Source organism: Physeter macrocephalus, chromosome 12 (genome assembly GCF_002837175.3).
Source record: "Physeter macrocephalus isolate SW-GA chromosome 12, ASM283717v5, whole genome shotgun sequence".
Lineage (NCBI taxonomy): Eukaryota > Metazoa > Chordata > Mammalia > Artiodactyla > Physeteridae > Physeter > Physeter macrocephalus.
The window spans coordinates 4835147-4853544 of record NC_041225.1 but is presented as its reverse complement, the minus strand read 5'-3'; the positions used below and the strand labels follow the sequence as shown (position 1 = coordinate 4853544).

Sequence of the window (18398 nt, the reverse complement as noted above, 5' to 3'; positions counted from 1 at the left end):
GAAATAAAAGGAATCCAAATCAGAAAAGAAGTAAAGCTGTCACTGTTTGCAGATGACATGATACTATACATAGAGAATCCTAAAGATGCTACCAGAAAACTACTAGAGCTAATCAATGAATTTGGTAAAGTAGCAGGATACAAAATTAATGCACAGAAATCTCTTGCATTCCTATACACTAATGATGAAAAATCTGAAAGTGAAATTAAGAAAACACTCCCATTTACCACTGCAACAAAAAAATAAAATACCTAGGGATAAACCTACCTAAGGAGAAAAAAGACTTGTATGCAGAAAATTATAAGACACTGATGAAAGAAATTAAAGATGATACAAATAGATGGAGAGATATACCATGTTCCTGGACTGGAAGAATCAACATTGTGAAAATGACTCTACTACCCAAAGCAATCTACAGATTCAGTGCAATCCCTATCAAACTACCACAGGCATTTTTCACAGAACTAGAAGAAAGTATTTCACAATTTGTATGGAAACACAAAAGACCCCGAATAGCTGAAGCAGTCTTGAGAAAGAAAAACGGAGCTGGAGGAATCAGGCTCCCTAACTTCAGACTATACTACAAAGCTACAGTAATCAAGATAGTATGGTACTGCAACAAAAACAGACATATAGATCAATGGAACAGGATAGAAAGCCCAGAGATAAACCCACACACATATGGTCACCTTATTTTTGATAAAGGAAGAAAGAATATACAATGGAGAAAAGACAGCCTCTTCGATAAGTGGTGCTGGGAAAACTGGACAGCTACCTGTAAAAGAATGAAATTAGAACACTCCGTAACACCATACACAAAAATAAACTCAAAATGGTTTAAAGACCCAAATGTAACACCAGACACTATAAAACTCTTAGAGGAAAACATAGGCAGAATATTCTATGACATAAATCACAGCAAGATCCTTTTTGACCCAACTCCTAGAGAAATGGAAATAAAAACAAAAATAAACAAATGGGACCTAATGAAACTTAAAAGCTTTTGCACAGCAAAAGAAACCATAAGCAAGAGGAAAAGACAACCCTCAGAATGGGAGAAAGTATTGCAAACGAAGCAACTGACAAAGGATTAATCTCCAAAATATACAATCAACTCATGTATCTCAGTATCAAAAATCAAACAACCCAATCCAAAAATGGACGGAAGACTTAATTGGACATTTCTCCAAAGAAGATATACAGATTGCCAACAAACACATCAAACGATGCTCAACATCACTAATCATTAGAGAAGTGCTAATCCAAACTACAATGAGATATCATCTCACACTGCTCAGAATAGCCATCATCAAAAACTCTATAAACAATAAATGCTGGAGCGGGTGCGGCAAAAAGGGAACCCTCTTGCACTGTTGGTGGGAATGTCAATTGATACAGCCACTATGGAGAACAGTATGGAGGTTCCTTAAAAAACTAAAAATAGAACTACCATACGACCCAGAAATTCCACTACTGGGCATATACCCAAAAAAAAAAATGGTCATGAAGAACCTAGGGGCAAAATGGGAATAAAGACTCAGACCTACTAGAGAATGGACTTGAGGATATAGTGAGGAGGAAGGGTAAGCTGTGACAAAGTGAGAGAGTGGCATGGACATATATACGCTACCAAACGTAAAATAGATCGCTAGTGGGAAGCAGCCACATACCACAGAGAGATCACCTTGGTGCCACCTAGAGGAGTGGAATAGGTAGGGTGGGAGGTAGGGAGACGCAAGAGGGAAGAGATATGGGGACATATGTATATGTATAACTGATTCACTTTGTTATAAACCCGAAACTAACACACCATTGTAAAGCAATTATTCTCTAATAAAGATGTTAAAAAAATTTAAAAAAGAAAATTAACCTTTCCTTACTATAACATACAAGGTTGTGCAAAGCTTAATTAAGTAGAGCACAGATATGGAAAGTTGCTAAGGGATTACAGAAGATCTCTCCGCTCTTCCCTCAGCCATCCCTCTACACATATCTACTCTGAATGCTGATTTTAAATTAATTATTCTTTACTTAGGAATGTAAACAGTGGTCACTAGGGAGTGACGATTTTATAATATATAGCAATTATTCTCTGAGAAAATGAATCTATGTACAACTGGTTTTTGCATAATTATAAATGTATAATCATAAACAAAAAGCAAAATGAACTTAAAATGACAACAAAGAACAAACTGCAGAATGAGGATTACTGACATTAGCAAAAGAAATAGATGATAAATCAGAGTTACCGACAATGATTTAGGAAACAATGTGTTTGAAGGTTTCAGGCCGAAGACTGATACACGTGGCTTACATCTTATTTCCTAGCATACTATTCACCAGTAATGAACCTTTTATTTACTTTTTCAAGTGTGTGGCAATCTGACCATTACTTAGTTTTGATTGTAAATATCTGAAATTTGTAGAGTCCATTTTGAGGGATAGGTCCATATAAATAAATTTACAATATAAACTTTGTTAAAGTAACAAACTTTGAAACTTAATACTTCTAACTTTCAACCAAAGCGGTAAATTTAGATAATTTTCCAATAAATAAATCAAGGTTAAAACATATTTTTTTTAGTGAAAAATATAATAATAGAAAGGCATGAATTTCTTACCAGCACCATAGCTAACATGTATTTAGTGTTTATGTCAGCCACTCTACAAAGTGTTTTTGTGTACAATTTTATTAATTCTCACAACAAACCTATATGGCCTCATTAGGCTCATGGGAAATGAAAGCTTACAGACATGCTTAACCACCAGGAAAGGCCAGGAGATAACCAACACAGTCCCATTTGAAACACCAGGATCAATGGCTTCTTCTACTTCCAGGGCAATAAACAACAGCTGATCTACTTGTAGTGAGTGGGAACACAAACTCTCTTGTGTAAGAAGAGCAGAAGAAAGGCATGGAAACTTAGTGGCAATGTGAGAAAATGGGCTGAAGAAGGTTGGAAGAGTGGAAAGGAAACCACTTAAAAGGACGTTGTCAAGATGAGACACAAAAATCTGGCAGAATCAAGTATTCCAAGGTATTTATTAACTACCAATCTTATGTGAAAACTGGTCACGCAGGGACACAGCAATGAAATTTTCTCATCAAGGTATTCCCAGCCAACTCATGGAAATAGGACTCGTATTTATGACCATGGTAAAATGTGGTAAAGCCTAACAATCATGATAAACACGATAGGTTAGGTGCTTTGGACATTTGCTCTGGAAATTTCAGTTTGAGAAGGAACTCTTTGTTTTGTTTTGTTTTGAACAATCAGAGCTTTCCAAAAATAGAACAAGAATTGGCCACCAATTGATTTCTTCCCAATAATGTCCTGCAAAGGCAGGAGGTCCAGCTGCTAGGGGTGTGGAGTAGGAACTGCAGAACTTAGTGATACTGGATGACCTCAAATATCTTTCCCAACTTTGAAGTTTTGTGGAGAGATGAGGAAAAGAAAATCTTAGTAATAAATTAGTGTCAGAAATGAATGGACTATACAGGTCTCTCCCTCTCTGTCTCTTTCTCTCTCTTCACCAAGTATAAATACATGGCATCCCATCATTAAAATGTCAAGTTTTCTTTGTTTAGATGGATCAAATTGGAAAGCAATTTTTTTTTTTACATTTTAAATAATGTTTCTAAAATCAAAGTTTATAAAATGCTTAAAAGAACATATTCAATATTATACGATGATCCACCGGGAACAAACTTAACTCTATTTAGTGTTTTTTTTTTTAACACTAAAATTGAGAATACGTGGGCATGGATTAGTCAAACTTAGATAAGGGATTACTTTATTTAACCATCTAGTTTTAAGGACACAATTTTTCATGGTAATTACTGTGTAAAGTCAATATCTGGGGAGATTTTGTTGTAACTACAGCCCTCCATTAAATTAATAATTTTTTGAACTAGTCAAACTAGCAAATTTATAGGTGCTCTGATGTCACCCCTTTTATATATCTGTAATTCTTAATGGAAATAATTTGGGAAAGATTCTCTGCTGTTTGTCTGGGCATGTGTGTGTGTGTGTGTGTGTGTGTGTGTGTGTGTGTGTGTGTAAAATAAGGTTGGTTTTAACCATTTAAAAATAGTTTGTGTGCCTGAGAGAGACAGAGAGAGATGACAAATGACACAGCAAATGGAGAAAAATATTAAGAATAGGTGAATCTAGGTAAAGAATATGTGGTATTCTTATTTTTATATTTGCAACATGTCTGCAAACAGAGTTTTAAATTTTTTCAAGCAAAATATTTTTCTAAATTAAGGAATATTAGTGAGAGAAAGTTTTGGAAATGAGAAATACAGGGGAAAAATACTCATAGTCACCGCTACCTAAAGAGAATATCGGAGATATTCAGGTTTCTTGGATATTTTCACTACAAATTTAGTTTTTCATATCTCCTTACTGCATAAATAAGTTCTTAGGTGCTAGAATGTTACTATTAAGTCTGCCTTTGCCTTGTGTCACTTCAGGTTTATTTTCTGCTCCATATTTTAAAAGTGATTCTGGTATGTAGGCTTGAGAGAATCTGGAAATAAAAACAGCCTGCATCCACATGCCAAAGGGCTGCTACACTCTGCAGGGTCGGTGACAGATAAAGTACATTATCTTTTCCAACCTTAAAGATCTTCTCCCCCTTCGGCTATCCCCAAATGTCATCTTCAAATCTGTGACAGGTCTTTGTAAAAAACAAAAAAACTTGTTCTGCAGAAAACATTTTTTCTGATTGGTGATGTTTCTGTGCTTAAAGACTGTGCCAAGCCCTCAGTGATCAGAATAAGCTTAAGAAGCATTATGGGGCTTCCGTGGTGGCGCAGTGGTTGAGAGTCCGCCTGCCGATGCAGGGGACACGGGTTCGTGCCCCGGTCCGGGAGCATTATGGAAAATGATAGTAAGTTATTTTCAAACAGAGAGATGCACATATATGTTTCTCGTCCTTTCAGAGGAGCAACCGAAGCAGAGACCTGGGAAACAAGCAGTGTCGGCTCCAGAATTTCTTCCTAGGACAGTTTTAGGAGAGGGAAACTGGTTGGGAGTAAGACAGGACCTGCCTGGAGGCTGCATCTGCACAGTGAGCATATTCTTCTATTTAGATTGTGTGATTGTTGGGGTATCTTTAGGGAGTTGATGGAGATGGTAATGATAACACCTCCCACCCCATTCTTCGCCAATACAGCTGAAATCAAAAGACTTGCATTCCTCCTTTGGTTATGAGAATAATTACTTGTTTTGAGTTTGAGCAAACTGTTTGATGTCTCTGGAAATCACTTTCTACATTCATAAATTGGCTTATATGGACTAGACCAGAACAAGGAGACTTTTAGTACTATTAATCTTTGATTTTCTGAATTAGAAATCCCTGTATTAGAAATTTCTATATTAGAAATTCCCTCTGACCTGTAAGTGTATGTTCTAGTCTGGGAAATATAGGTCCCTCCTCAATCTAGAACATGGGGAAGTCCTACTCCTCACCACAACTGAGAATCCTGGAAATTTTCAAGAGAATATTAGTGATAGAAAAGCTGAGCATTAATCAAAGGTAGGATTCAACACTGTCTTTTCACACTGCTTTATTTTTCCCTAGTTTTTGTATTACATCTTTAAAACAAGCGGCACGTCTTGCTAATTAATTGTGCTGAAAAGATATCATGTTGTTAAAAGAACATGTTAAAAAAGTGATAAATTCCTTTACACTGTGGTCCCTGGGTAGAGCAGGAACCATCATTTCATCCTCTCTCCCCACCCCTTTCTCTCAGTCGCCCCTCCTGCTTCCAGGTGTACTATGAGCATCTCAGAGACCACCAAACCTGAAGAAATCTGACGCTTAATGTGAAGCTAAAGGTGGCTTTCACTACATCAGAAGCCAGTAAAGCAATGAGAATTTCCAAATAAACACAAGGAGAAAGCTTACACAGCGTTAGCACTGGACTTACAAGTTCTCACTTTAAAACTCATCCTTCAGCCAGGTGGTTATTTAATCTCTGCTTGGGTTTTTCCCCTGTGATGCAGAATTGCCCACCTTTCAAGATTGCTTATGCTTTGGCAACATGGATGCACCTAGAGATGATCATACTAAGTGAAATCAGAAAGAGAAAGACAAATGTCATGTGATATCACTTATATGTGGAATCTAAAATATGACACAAATGAACTTATCTATGAAACAGAAACAGACTCACTGACATGGACATAAAGAATGGACTTGTGGTTGCCAAGGGGGAAGGGGGTGAGGGAGGGATGGACTGGGAGCTTGGGGTTATAGCAGACACAAACTATTACATATAGAATGGATAAACAATAAGGTCCTACTGTAGAGCACAGGGAACTATATTCTATATCCTATGATAAACCATAATAGAAAAGAATATAAAAACAACATATATATATATACACACATATATATATACATCTGAATGACTGCTGTACAGCAGAAATTAACACAACACTATAAAACAACTATACATCAATAAAAAATACTAATAATTTTTTTTTTTTAAAAAGATTGCTTATGCTTTGGTCAAACCTTCTTTGGAGCCTGTTGTGCATGATGGTGTAGATATGGCCGCAGGAGAATATCTATAACTACTGTCAATTGACATTAACAACTTTTCAATCGGGTACTGACCCCTAAGACTTTTCTAGGGAACAGCTTTAACACTAACTGGGTAGAAGATGTCTGGCTGACATTTCTGTTAAGAGAGGTAGGAGAAAAAGGTAACTAGCCTACCGTGGACTAGGTACCTATGAATGTTCATCACATAAAATTACTATCACAGTCTCGAGGAGTCAACATTATTACCCCATTTTATAGATTCAGAAGCAGAGGCATAGAAGGAAGAGTTCTGTGGCTGGATTCAGACACGAGCTTGTTTGGTTTGCCCTACACCATGATGTCGCATTGTCCACCAGCGTGACTGGAGTAACCAGGAAGATGAGCACGGGGCTAATGCCCTCAGTTACATCAGCTGCCTGCAAATTTTTCTGCCACACGTGCATCCACGGGTAACCATTTCCCTACCGCCTTAGCTCAATGAATGTGTGTAATAAGAACAAAACAGGGTATCAGAGAACATTTGGAGAAATGAACAATGGGACTCAATAGGTTATAGTAAAGTTTCCCAAACATGCTGCTGGAGAAGTTCGGGAAGTATGTTAAGGAATTTGTTTGATGAGAAATCCAAATGAGTGTTTTAGGAGGAGTTGTGTGTGTGTGAGTGTGTAGTTCACCACAGAATCAAACTAAATCTTATAAATGAGTACCAAGTACATCCTCAGTACTGTACCATAGGAAACACACAAGAAGGGGAAGGTATAATTCTGGAGGGCTAAGTACAGACAAGCACTCTAACACAAGAAATCATAAAAAAATAAGACCAAGGAGGTAAGCATTTTAAATAAATCACACTTTTCACCACTAAACAGTTCACTAGATAAAAGGACTCGTTTGGTTCCCAAATTTTATAGTATGGCTAATAAATAAATGATGATCAAAATGATATTTGCCATCACACATTTAGACAGTTTAGAGTATGATAATCAATTATGTCAATATTCACTGTTAGATTTAATACTAATTATTTGAAATAAAGGTGAACTCAGATCCACAGAATCAGTCAATATTCTTAAAGGAGAAAATTATTATCTTGGGGAAAGTATAGATTCTTACATTTTCCCTTGTGAAAAGAAATAAAACTTGATTGGAAATATAATACTTTTGATTAAAGACACCAGGGAGGCAAATTAATGAAAATCTGAACCACAATTTTCAAGAAGGATATTTCAAATATCATTCTGTTATTTTGCACAATGACTTTTTGTAGCTCCATGTTTGCTAATTGAAATGTAGAAGAGAAACTAAATTGCCTTGGGATATTTCCTTGGTGTAATTATAATAAGACATGACAGAAAAGTAAATGATGCTATCAGGAAATACTCCTAGGCTTGTAACACCTTAAAAATCTAAAGTTTCCTGGAAGCAAGAAGACATGGGAGGCATCAATGTTCCAGAGTAAGATTCCTCAGCAATAAATGATGATACTGGATAAATGGGTCCCTGCTTCCTGGCTCAGGAAGAATACCTTGTCCCAGATGTTGGCTGACTGTCTCACACTCAGCCAGTAGAACCACCCAAAACTCCACCCTGCCTTGAGTATCTCTTGCTATAAACTCATCTGCATCTGTACCCATCTTTACCACCTTCCCAGGGCTACAAACTTTTCCAAAAGGGATTAATGCAACATCCACTGTATAACATTAGTGTACAAAAGCTGTCATAAGCAGACTAACAGTTCTCTGAAGGCAGACTACACCTTCTCCATATTTACGTCCCCTGAGTTTGGCCGCACAGTATGTATTTAGGTTGTGCTATGTTTACAGGTAGACAGAAACCCACTGGAGTATGGTTTAATGTTCTGTTTGGCCACCAGATGTCAGTGTGTGATAAAGAACGCTAAAACACCACCGAATGTTTCTAGCTAGGAAGGATTAAAAGTACGTTTTGGTGAGTTTTAATTTGCCAGAGTAAAAAAGGGCAGACAGATTCAGAGAAGATATGAGAATTGCTGGACCCTACTAACCCTGTTATTACTATTATGTCCTACCACATGGGAAAATGTCTCCACTTTTTTAAAGTGTGGGTAAAAGTTTGTTGTTTTTTAAAAGTAGAATAAACATTAGTAGGCACACACTAATTGGAGTTCAATTAAACATAAATAGCTTTAACTAAATTAGAAAAATCCTAGATATTGTAGAATTTGGAATAAAATGTTCAAAATATATATCTATAAATTACTAGGCATTTCATAATTATACTGGTAGGAATGTAAGTTAAGTAAATTAAGAGCCAGAAAAAAGAAATCAATGCAAGAAAGTTATATTACATAAAAAAACAAATATTCCACAAAAGACTGAAAATTCTCGGGCTTCCCTGGTGGCGCAGTGGTTGAGAGTCCGCCTGCCGATGCAGGGGACACGGGTTCGTGCCCCGGTCCGGGAGGATCCCACATGCCGCGGAGCGGCTTGGGCCCGTGAGCCGTGGCCGCTGAGCCTGCGCTTCCGGAGCCTGTGCTCCGCAACGGGAGAGGCCACAGCAGTGAGAGGCCCGCGTACCGCAAAAAAAAAAAAAAAAAAAAAAAAAAAAAAAAAAGACTGAAAATTCTCAAGACTTCACAACTGGACCTGTAAAAATGTTTGGTTTTTTTACATAATTAAAGCTTACTATACAAGGCGTCAACTCTCTCGATAAAAGAAAATAAGAAGTACAGTTCTCAAGGCCTGTTGATTCTACTCCTTCAATGTGGTTCAGATCCATCCACTTCTTCCCATTCCTGTTCCCACAATGTCCTCAGGCATTCATAACCTCTCGCCCTAATCACTCTCGCTCTAATCACTCTAGCTGCACTGCAGCCTTGCCCTTTTCCAATCCATTCTCCACCCTGCAGCCAAAGAGATACTTAAAAAAACAAATCTGACCATGCGTGCATTCCCCTGCTTACATCACCAGCAACTCCCTAATGCCTTCAGGTTGAAGCCCAGCCCCTTGCAAGGCCTACAAGCCTCTAGAAGCTTCCTCCAGCTCACCGACTTAGCCAGATTTCTCCCTGGGCTCCAGAACCAAATAGCTTACAATTCCTCTACCCACCACACCTCTGCATGCAAGGATGTTCTTTCTGTCTGAGAAACAGTCTCATTCACACTCATCATGTTAATTCCTACTCATGTACCACATCCTCCAGGAATTCTTCTCTGATTTCACCCTCCCTAATCTCACCCCTGCCACACACACAGAGAAGGTTAGATGCATACTATGTATATAGGTGCATACCACAGCATTTAAGCACTGCAGTAACTATACCTGTTCAGTAAGTATTTCTCCTTTACACCTTTATGAATGATCTTAGCTCTCCTGTGCCTAAACCTTATTCCAAGGCTTAGAGACGCTATCTTGGTAACTTAAGGCCACACATCCTTTGTTACTTACAGGGCTTTAAGTAGTAGCCAGACATTTGAATCCAAGTTCTGGGCTCTTCCCAATTTCCTAAGCTACTTCTAAAAGCCATTAAGTGGGAACCACTTCATAGGAATATAGCAGAGAGCATTATTAAGGAGTACTAATAAATGTATTAAAGAATAACAGACATAATAACTGTACAGATATTAAGCCTTCAAAAATATTGGCATGAACTCAGACAGGCAGAAGATTGCTGAGCTTGCCTGCTCCATCTTTTTAGTACCTGAATTAGAAATCTGAAATTGCTTTTCAAAAGTTAAATGGTCCTGCTTACTGGCTTTTATTTTTATGCATTTGTCCTCCACTTTGCTAATTGCTTTAGAACATGAGCTACATCTTGCATTTTCCTTACCAGTGTGTTTACAGTATCCTGATGGGGCCCTCTCTTCTCCTCTCTCCACCCTCACTCTAATGTAAACAAATACATAGAAAACTTATGACCTTCTTAACCCAATATGGGGGTTACCAGATGTCTGCAGTCAGGATAACTTTACAGAACATCAGAGAAGGAGATGAGGCCTGGGGTGAGCCTCTCTGATAAATAACTATGTTGATTTCCACAGCAAAAGGGAGGGTTAGAACTGGGAAAGGACTGAACAAGATGCTCTGTGAAATGTACTTCTCCAAGGAGACCTTCCTCCTTGCCTGATGTTGTAGAGACCATGAATCAATAAAACCCTTTAAGAATCCCTGAGCCAGCCAGAATTCTGGTTCATGGCTCCTTAAGGGACTAGAGCTTCCCCAGGAGCATCTATCTGGGCCTGGTAACAATAATAAGAAAAAATTATTTCCTATTCAAAAATATGAAGAGTGATATTTGGAGAAGGGGGTCAACAGAAAAAACTCTACTTCTTCAGATTCCTTCAGCATAGATCTCTGAGGTCATGTATTTGGGCCTGTGACCTAAGTGATCTACATAGCCCTCCAGCTCTCCACTGGAGCTATATGCCAACCCTGGGTCCCAAACCCTAGTCCAGGGTTGTTATTACTCTCAGGTACCCAGAAACCTCTTTTCATGTCCCAGCAATGAGCTGGGGTCCTGCTGTGAAGTGATTGCTGTCACCTGGACTCCTGCTCCTTCACCTCTTTCTTTGGACTAAATCTCCTAGAATCTGAGTGCACCCCCTGAGGACAGCACACAGCTGGAATAACCCTAGGGAGTAAACACTGGAGCAGGAAGTGGCTCCCCGGGGTGTGACAATTCTCTCCCACTGCAGTTAGCCTCAATCCCTTAACCTTGTCAGATTACAGATCCTTGCCATCCTTATCCACCTGTGATACAAATGTCTCATCTTTCCTTACACTCACACTCCAACATTTCCACCCACTGAACGCCAGACCAGTGAGAAAATTAGCACTGGATCAAGAAATGAAAATATATTTTAAAAGAAGGAGAAAAAAGGAAGAAAACCTAAAAGGTAGAGGGGAGGTATGAAAAATTAGGCAGAAATAAAAATGGCAACTTACACAGAGTTGGTATGTCATGGTGACATTTCAGCTCAATGTGGTTGAGACCAGACTGTCCTACTTTTCAAGCACAGACATTTAAATCTTGCAAGTGAGGAGTAATACAGTGAAAGAGAAAGTATAGTTAATACTATTCAATGCCCCCCTCTTTCCAAAGTTGAAGCAGTCAAGAACTAGAAAATAAGAGCACAAAGATGTCATGAGTGAACGTTCCCTAGAGACCATCAGACATAGTATCACAGAGGAGGGGCAGGAGTAGAGGGTAGATGACAAGGCTGAAAGAGGTTAAGAGCTAGTCAGCGGCCAAGTAGATTAGAATCTACTTCTTAACTCTGTAAGGGAAACAAAGAGTGAAATATGAGAAGATGGTAAGTACGGTAGTCTAACATTTTATTTCATTTTCTTTTTAGGTTGTAGAATACAAATACATTTTTTCTATAGGCTGAGGGAACCAAACAAGCGGAGTAGGAGAAATTAAATGTAAAAGCAAAAGAGAATTATTAGTCAAGCCAATTCCCAGGGAAATGGGAAAAGAAAGATGCAAAACCACAAGTAGAATGATTAAGGTTAGAGGAATTGTCTGATTTAAAAGAAAATAATAACTGTAAAAGCAAAATAGCTATCAATTATGAAGACTGGATCATGAATGGTGTCCATTTCCATTTTTCTAAAGTATCTTCATCTACAAAAGAAAGCTTCAAAAAACAAGACATGGCATACTCTCTTTTCTTTAAAATAATAAAGAAATTCTTTAGGAATAACTTTTCATTTTCCTTTCTCCCACTCTTGGAAGTTTTCTAGCAGTCAAAATTGACATTATAACATGATTTACTCCTGAGCAGTCACCACATTTTTCTAAATTCTTTTCAGTATCCCTTAGTAGATAGCTTCACTAGATAAAATTACCTACCTCAAGTTGCCACATTTTAAACAGAGGTTGATTTTTCCATTGATTAGCAATCATTTTACTTTTTGCTGTTGTATCATTAGAGACTCTCTTGATAGTTTCAAGTTGTTAAAATACTGGGGTTTTTCTTTCAGTCTTTTACTTCATAAATCACTACATCAACTCTTCATTTAGGTAGGATAATAATGCCAGAAAATAAGTCACCGAGCACTGAGCCATAATTATAACTATATAGTTATATAGCTATAACTAGGTAGAAATCAATCCTATAATTTTAGACAAATGAATGCAAAAATATTAATTTTTGCCTTGTTCTTAATCAACTAAGAAACTCGAAGTCACTTCTGCATCCTACCTCCCAGTAAAACTGGGTTTAACAAAATGATGACTATTATTATGAAATGGACTGGACTTCAAATTCAACATTAGGGGATGACTGAAAATATATTTTGTATTTGTACGGTTCCTTTCACTTCAGAATCTCAAAGTTGCTTGACTTTTTCAAATCCCTATTACATTGGCAAGCCACCAAACCTAGCACCGGTAAGGGATATTACCAGAAAAGTAAATCACTGGAAGTGTCAGTGAGTTTCCCACCCAATGTAATATCAATTTGTTTAATATCTGAGAATAGCATTTAGGATTTAAGACAAATGACTGTGAATTCTAAATCAACTTCAAGTCAATACGCCTGGGAAATAAAAAATACCGAGGTATTCACTATGCAAATATACAAAAGAAATGTATAATTCCGTTACACAGAGAAATGGAACATTATTTTTAGTGAGAGATTTTCAAATATCATTAAGGACTGTCTAGGTTTGCTGGTGTCAGAAATGATAAAAAATCTACAACTGGTTAATTACATTATATCTTTAAATAATAATATTTTACTAGCATTACTACTTTTGAGAAAGTACTGAAATTAATTTCATTTACTAAATAACTGTTATTAGAGAACCACACCAAATGGGATTACTATCTATGAATTGCTAATTGAGACGGTTCCACATGTTAATTTTTGTCAACGTCTGAGAAATACAATTTTAAACATTAGATAATGCTGTATGCAATTTACATAGCTTGAGAACTAATATAGATTTAATAATACAATATTACTTGGTTAATATACTTAGCTAATATAATATACAATTAGTTAACATATAAGATACTGAGTTAATATAAGTAATAAACATCACTTAGTTAATATTTATAATGATACATAGCAATATATAAAGTTAATAAAATATAATTAGTGAATTAGTTATTAACTAACCACTTTTTTTATAAAAAAATCTTTGACTATTACATTCATATGTTAACCTCCCAAAGCCTATTTGTCCATAATGAGAAGATACCAACCTATTAGAACAGTTGGAAATTACGCCAACATACTTTGTTAGTAGACTTTTCCCACATGGCCTAAGTTTTATTTTCTGAATCCAAAGCCATAATAACCCAATGATGCCTCAATTGTTAAATTCACTGCAGGTAAAAGCTTCTTTTAATGAAAATGGTTGAGATACAAAGAGAATGGGAAGCTGCAGTCACCACGCTCTCGGGCAGAAGGTGGCAGCAGCTGAAGAATCTGGACTATCCTTCAAGAGAGTCCTCTGTATGCTGCATATCTACTCTATTACCAGGTCCTCACTTAGGCTTTATTGTTTACTTTTTGATTATAAAAGTGTAATTGTGTCAAAATCTAAATATTCTTTAATTTTAAAAAGCACCATTTCAAAAAAAGAAAGCATCATTTCATAAAATAATTTTGTATTTGATGTTGTAATTTTCTATTCTGTTTAACTGATGAGACAATTTTATTCTAATGCACTCAGTAAAAATTAATGTGGCATTGTAATGTGTTAATATTTGAGTGCATGGCCTGCTCATTTTTGTTTTCTTAAATTATGGGCTCATTCATTCTTAACCAAGAAAAAAAAAAAAGGAAAAAAAATTTTATCATCACTCTGTCAAGTTCCAAAAAAGTCCTCCTAGAATTTTTATACAGATTGTCTGAATATTATAAAAACTGATAGGGTCAATAGTTTTTCCTACCTGGGATCATGACATCATTTACCAAAAAGTAAAACTTACCCTTCAGTAAAGTAATATAATTTTCTATCTTAGATCCTCTACATTTGTATCAGGATTATTTCTAACATAATAAAGAAATACAATTAAGTTAAGTAGCGAAATAAAGCCAACAAATTATTTTTATTGTTCATTTTGTGAACAAGATCTCTTTTCCATTATTCTATTTTTTTTTTACATTATGGAAATCTAGTAACTTCTATATCTTTATTTTAAAATCAGTGACCTTACTGAAGTATCTTATTAGTTCCAATGAATTTTCTGTTGTCTCCTAAAACTTTGTGAATACACTACATATTAAGGCCTAATTTCTGTGGTAAATACTTGAAATGTATTGTATTTAATCCTTATTTTAGAAACTTTGGAAATAATATATATACATGGTCTGAGTTCAATATATGTATATTTTTTGACGAACTGAAAAAATAAAAGAAAGAAGGGAGATGCCTGTGAAAACTGGAAAGAATTATCTGTGTGTAAAGTGTTATAATTATCCCTCCTTTATATCATCCATCTCCATACCTTTATCATTTGCTCCTGGTTCTCTTTTCTAGCAGGCAGCCAGTCATCTCCTGCCAAAAATTCATGTCACCATATCCAAAAGCAAGCTCATCATCTTTCCCCACAGCTGTTAAGCAACCGATTTTTCTCCTATGAATTCCTGTTACATTGTATTTTATCACTTAGAGAGTTTCAGTACATTCCGCATCCCTCCTCTCCTCTAAGGGAAAATATAACCCTTAAAAGCAGATACTAATTATTTATAAATGTTTTTAGCTCACAACACATGTAGGCTCTCACCGAACATGGGATGAACTCAACTGAATTCCACCTTCTCACAGGTGGGCTGTATCCTGGCCCAGGGGCAGTGAGAGCTGTCATCCCCGGCTGTGGATGACATGCGTCCTTCCCACTCATTCGGTTGCCATGACGATGGCACAGTGAGCCATCCTTCTTCTGCTTCCCTCATTGGGACACACCCCTTGAAAGAGTAGGTTCAGAATGTGGGTCAGTCACGGGACCAGCAGAGGTGTCACCCAGAGGGGCTGATGCGAGTTAGACCAGGATCCTGGATGGGAGGAGAGGGCAGTGGAGTCTGCTTGCCACTGATTGAAAATGAAGGAATTGAGAGCAGTTCTTCACCCAAACACAACATCGAGGCAATCCACATCTCCACTGCCTATGACATTTGCCTCTTTAATAATAAAGATAATCCTGCAAATGATAAACTGTCTCTAAAATAGCCTGTGGGGTAGGAAAGTTACAGTGTTCAAGGTTTCTACCTGCATGGGATCAGGTCCTCTTTAACACAGTTGTTAGTTCCTTTAAAGACCAGTAAACTAGGTTCTACCAAGATGTCGGATTCCTAGTAACAGTCATACATCAGGTGGTTTAACTTACTATCAAAAGCCTCAAGAGAGGTAAATCAATGTATATTATCCTGGTGGCCCTTCATCCCAAAACATTTTTTCAGTGAAAACACACGCCCCCCCTGGGTATATCACCCAGATGCTTACGTCAAATTCGTTCAGAGCCGCAGCCAGCTCCCCGATGCCCGTGTGGCCTTTGGCTTCGTCGGTGGGCGAGGTAGCTTGAGCAGCATTGGAGATGCCGGCAATGGCCTCCTGCACTTGTTTGAACACGTAATCTCGGTTGGCTCTGGTGGCGGCAACGTCTGGGTGGCGGAGAAAGGCTTGGGAGGCTGTGTACAGCATTGTGGCGTTCTTCTTTAGAGCCCCTCGGGCAGCTGCCATCTCATCCCGACAGTGAGGGTCCTTCAGCTCCTGTGTGTGCAAAACACAAACCCGTCACTTCCATGAAGCTTGCCATGGAAGTGCCTGTAATAGAGCTTAAAGTCACAGACATCTAGGACCACTGAATTTTAGAAAGCATCTCCTCTCTCTTCTCTCTAGCTGCCAAGACTTTGCACGTACTGTTCTTTCTGTGTGAAATATCTGAGCATGCCTCTTCCACCTTATCCTCTCCCCTGATGGGGCCCATCCTCTGAGAACCTACTCTCCATACAACTCTCTAAGCTACATCCCCTTCTATCTGCTCCCACAAGACCCTCTTCCCTCCTATCATTAACACTCATCAATGCTTTATTGTATTTACTTATTTAAGTACATGTCTTTCTCCTAAACTGTATGTCTAATGAGAGCAGAGAGCCCTAGCCTAATCTTGCTCAGTGGTTCTTTAGGCAACAGCACAGTATCTGGCCCATGAAATGCATTCAATAAATATTGCTGCAAGAATGTAAAAAGTGAGCCACCAACAAGGTAAGTGGCTTGAATGGATCAGAGTTAGTTATCAGCAGATGGAAAACCCAAACTTCAGTTTTCTGATACTGTGCCTGACTCCACATTCAATTACAATCGCAAACATGGGAAATAGAACTCCTCTGATTTTGCTAGGTACATCACTGCCACTTCATTATCATTTTCAGCATAAGGTTCATTTTTTTAAAAACTACTTTTGACGGCAGATCACTCATTTGAGTTTAGGGAATAATAAAAAAAAATAGATCAAAGATGATTTGCTTTCTTAGTTTTGGATGTCAAAATAGTACCACTGGAGAGTCTCTTTATTTTCAGCTTTAAAGGGTATTGTTAAGAAAATGTTCACAGCGTTTTTGGAAATGTTAAAGGCAGTACTGTTCTCTGAGAACCATGTAGGACTGCCAGCTGAGTACCTCTGGGAGAAAATTTCTCTAGCTTCAAAATCTATCATTAGAGGGTATTTGAACCACTGGGGTTCTATTCCTATTTGTTCACTTGGTACATGATAGATGGATGACCTGGAAACAGTGAATTACATCTCTCTTCCATGGGTCAAAATAATTCTGAGACAAGCACATTATATTTTATATCTAAGATTGTCAAGACAAACTGACATTAAGTAGTAAATAACTAACTGAGCCATCTACCCACCTTTGCTTAAGCACTAACAGATCTATGCCAGCCAACACAATTTCTAAATTGGGATGACTTATTTTTAGCCCTAAAGATCAACACAGATAAATGGGGAATCAACATGTGAGGGTATCCTCTACACTGGTCAATAATCTAGGTGGTGCAGGTAGAAGTTTCCTCCCAACTAGTCATGAAGGGTCTTATTAACCTCCAGAACACCTGGTCCAGAAATCTTAGATTCCATTCTGGGATATATCTATACTAAAAAAAAAAAATCTAAATATGAAAGTGAGAAATAGGGGGTGGGAAATTCTTTCCATAAAGATATTTTTAGAAACATTTTTAATCACATGAAAAAAACCTGTAAACAATGTAAATGCTGATTTATGAAGAATTGGTTAAGTAGACTATTGAAGTTTTCATTTGATGGACTCTTTATGTGGATATTAAAAGAAGTTTCCATATAAATAATAAAATGGGTAATATTTATAAGATAAAGAAGAACATTTTACGCCTATTTGTATGCACGGTATGATTGCAAATATGTTACAATATGAAGATAAACAACTGAAAAGCAATATACAAAATATTAGCACGACGCTTCTGTGGCTGGTAGAGTGTTATACAATTTTTTTTCTTCTTTTAATTCTACTTTTTTTCCTAAATTTTCTTGAAAGGGTGTGAAATAGCAATTAGTTAAAACAAGGTTAATGAGATAAAAATAAATTATATTTATGGGCATTCTCAGATGAATATCTCATATATTACTGTGGATTTTTTTTTTTTTATTTATTTATTTATTTTTTTTTGGTGGTATGCGGGTCTCCCTCTGCTGCGGCCTCTCCCGTTGCGGAGCACAGGCTCCGGACGCGCAGGCCCAGCGGCCATGGCTCACGGGCCCAGCCGCTCCGCGGCATGTGGGATCCTCCCAGACCGGGGCGCGAACCCGGTTCCCCTGCATCGGCAGGCGGACGCGCAACCACTGCGCCACCAGGGAAGCCCTATTA

The 18398-nt window shown here is 37.5% G+C and overlaps 1 protein-coding gene across 1 annotated transcript in view; it reads right to left on the bottom strand.

The window, feature by feature from the left end:
* CTNNA2 (catenin alpha 2) overlaps window positions 1–18398 on the bottom strand; it is a 1212193-nt gene that overhangs the window by 811215 nt on the left and 382580 nt on the right. Inside the window, exon 6 of the mRNA XM_024129861.2 lies at window positions 15997–16263. Coding sequence (XP_023985629.1) covers window positions 15997–16263 — 267 coding nt within the window. The remainder of the gene's footprint in view (window positions 1–15996; window positions 16264–18398) is intronic.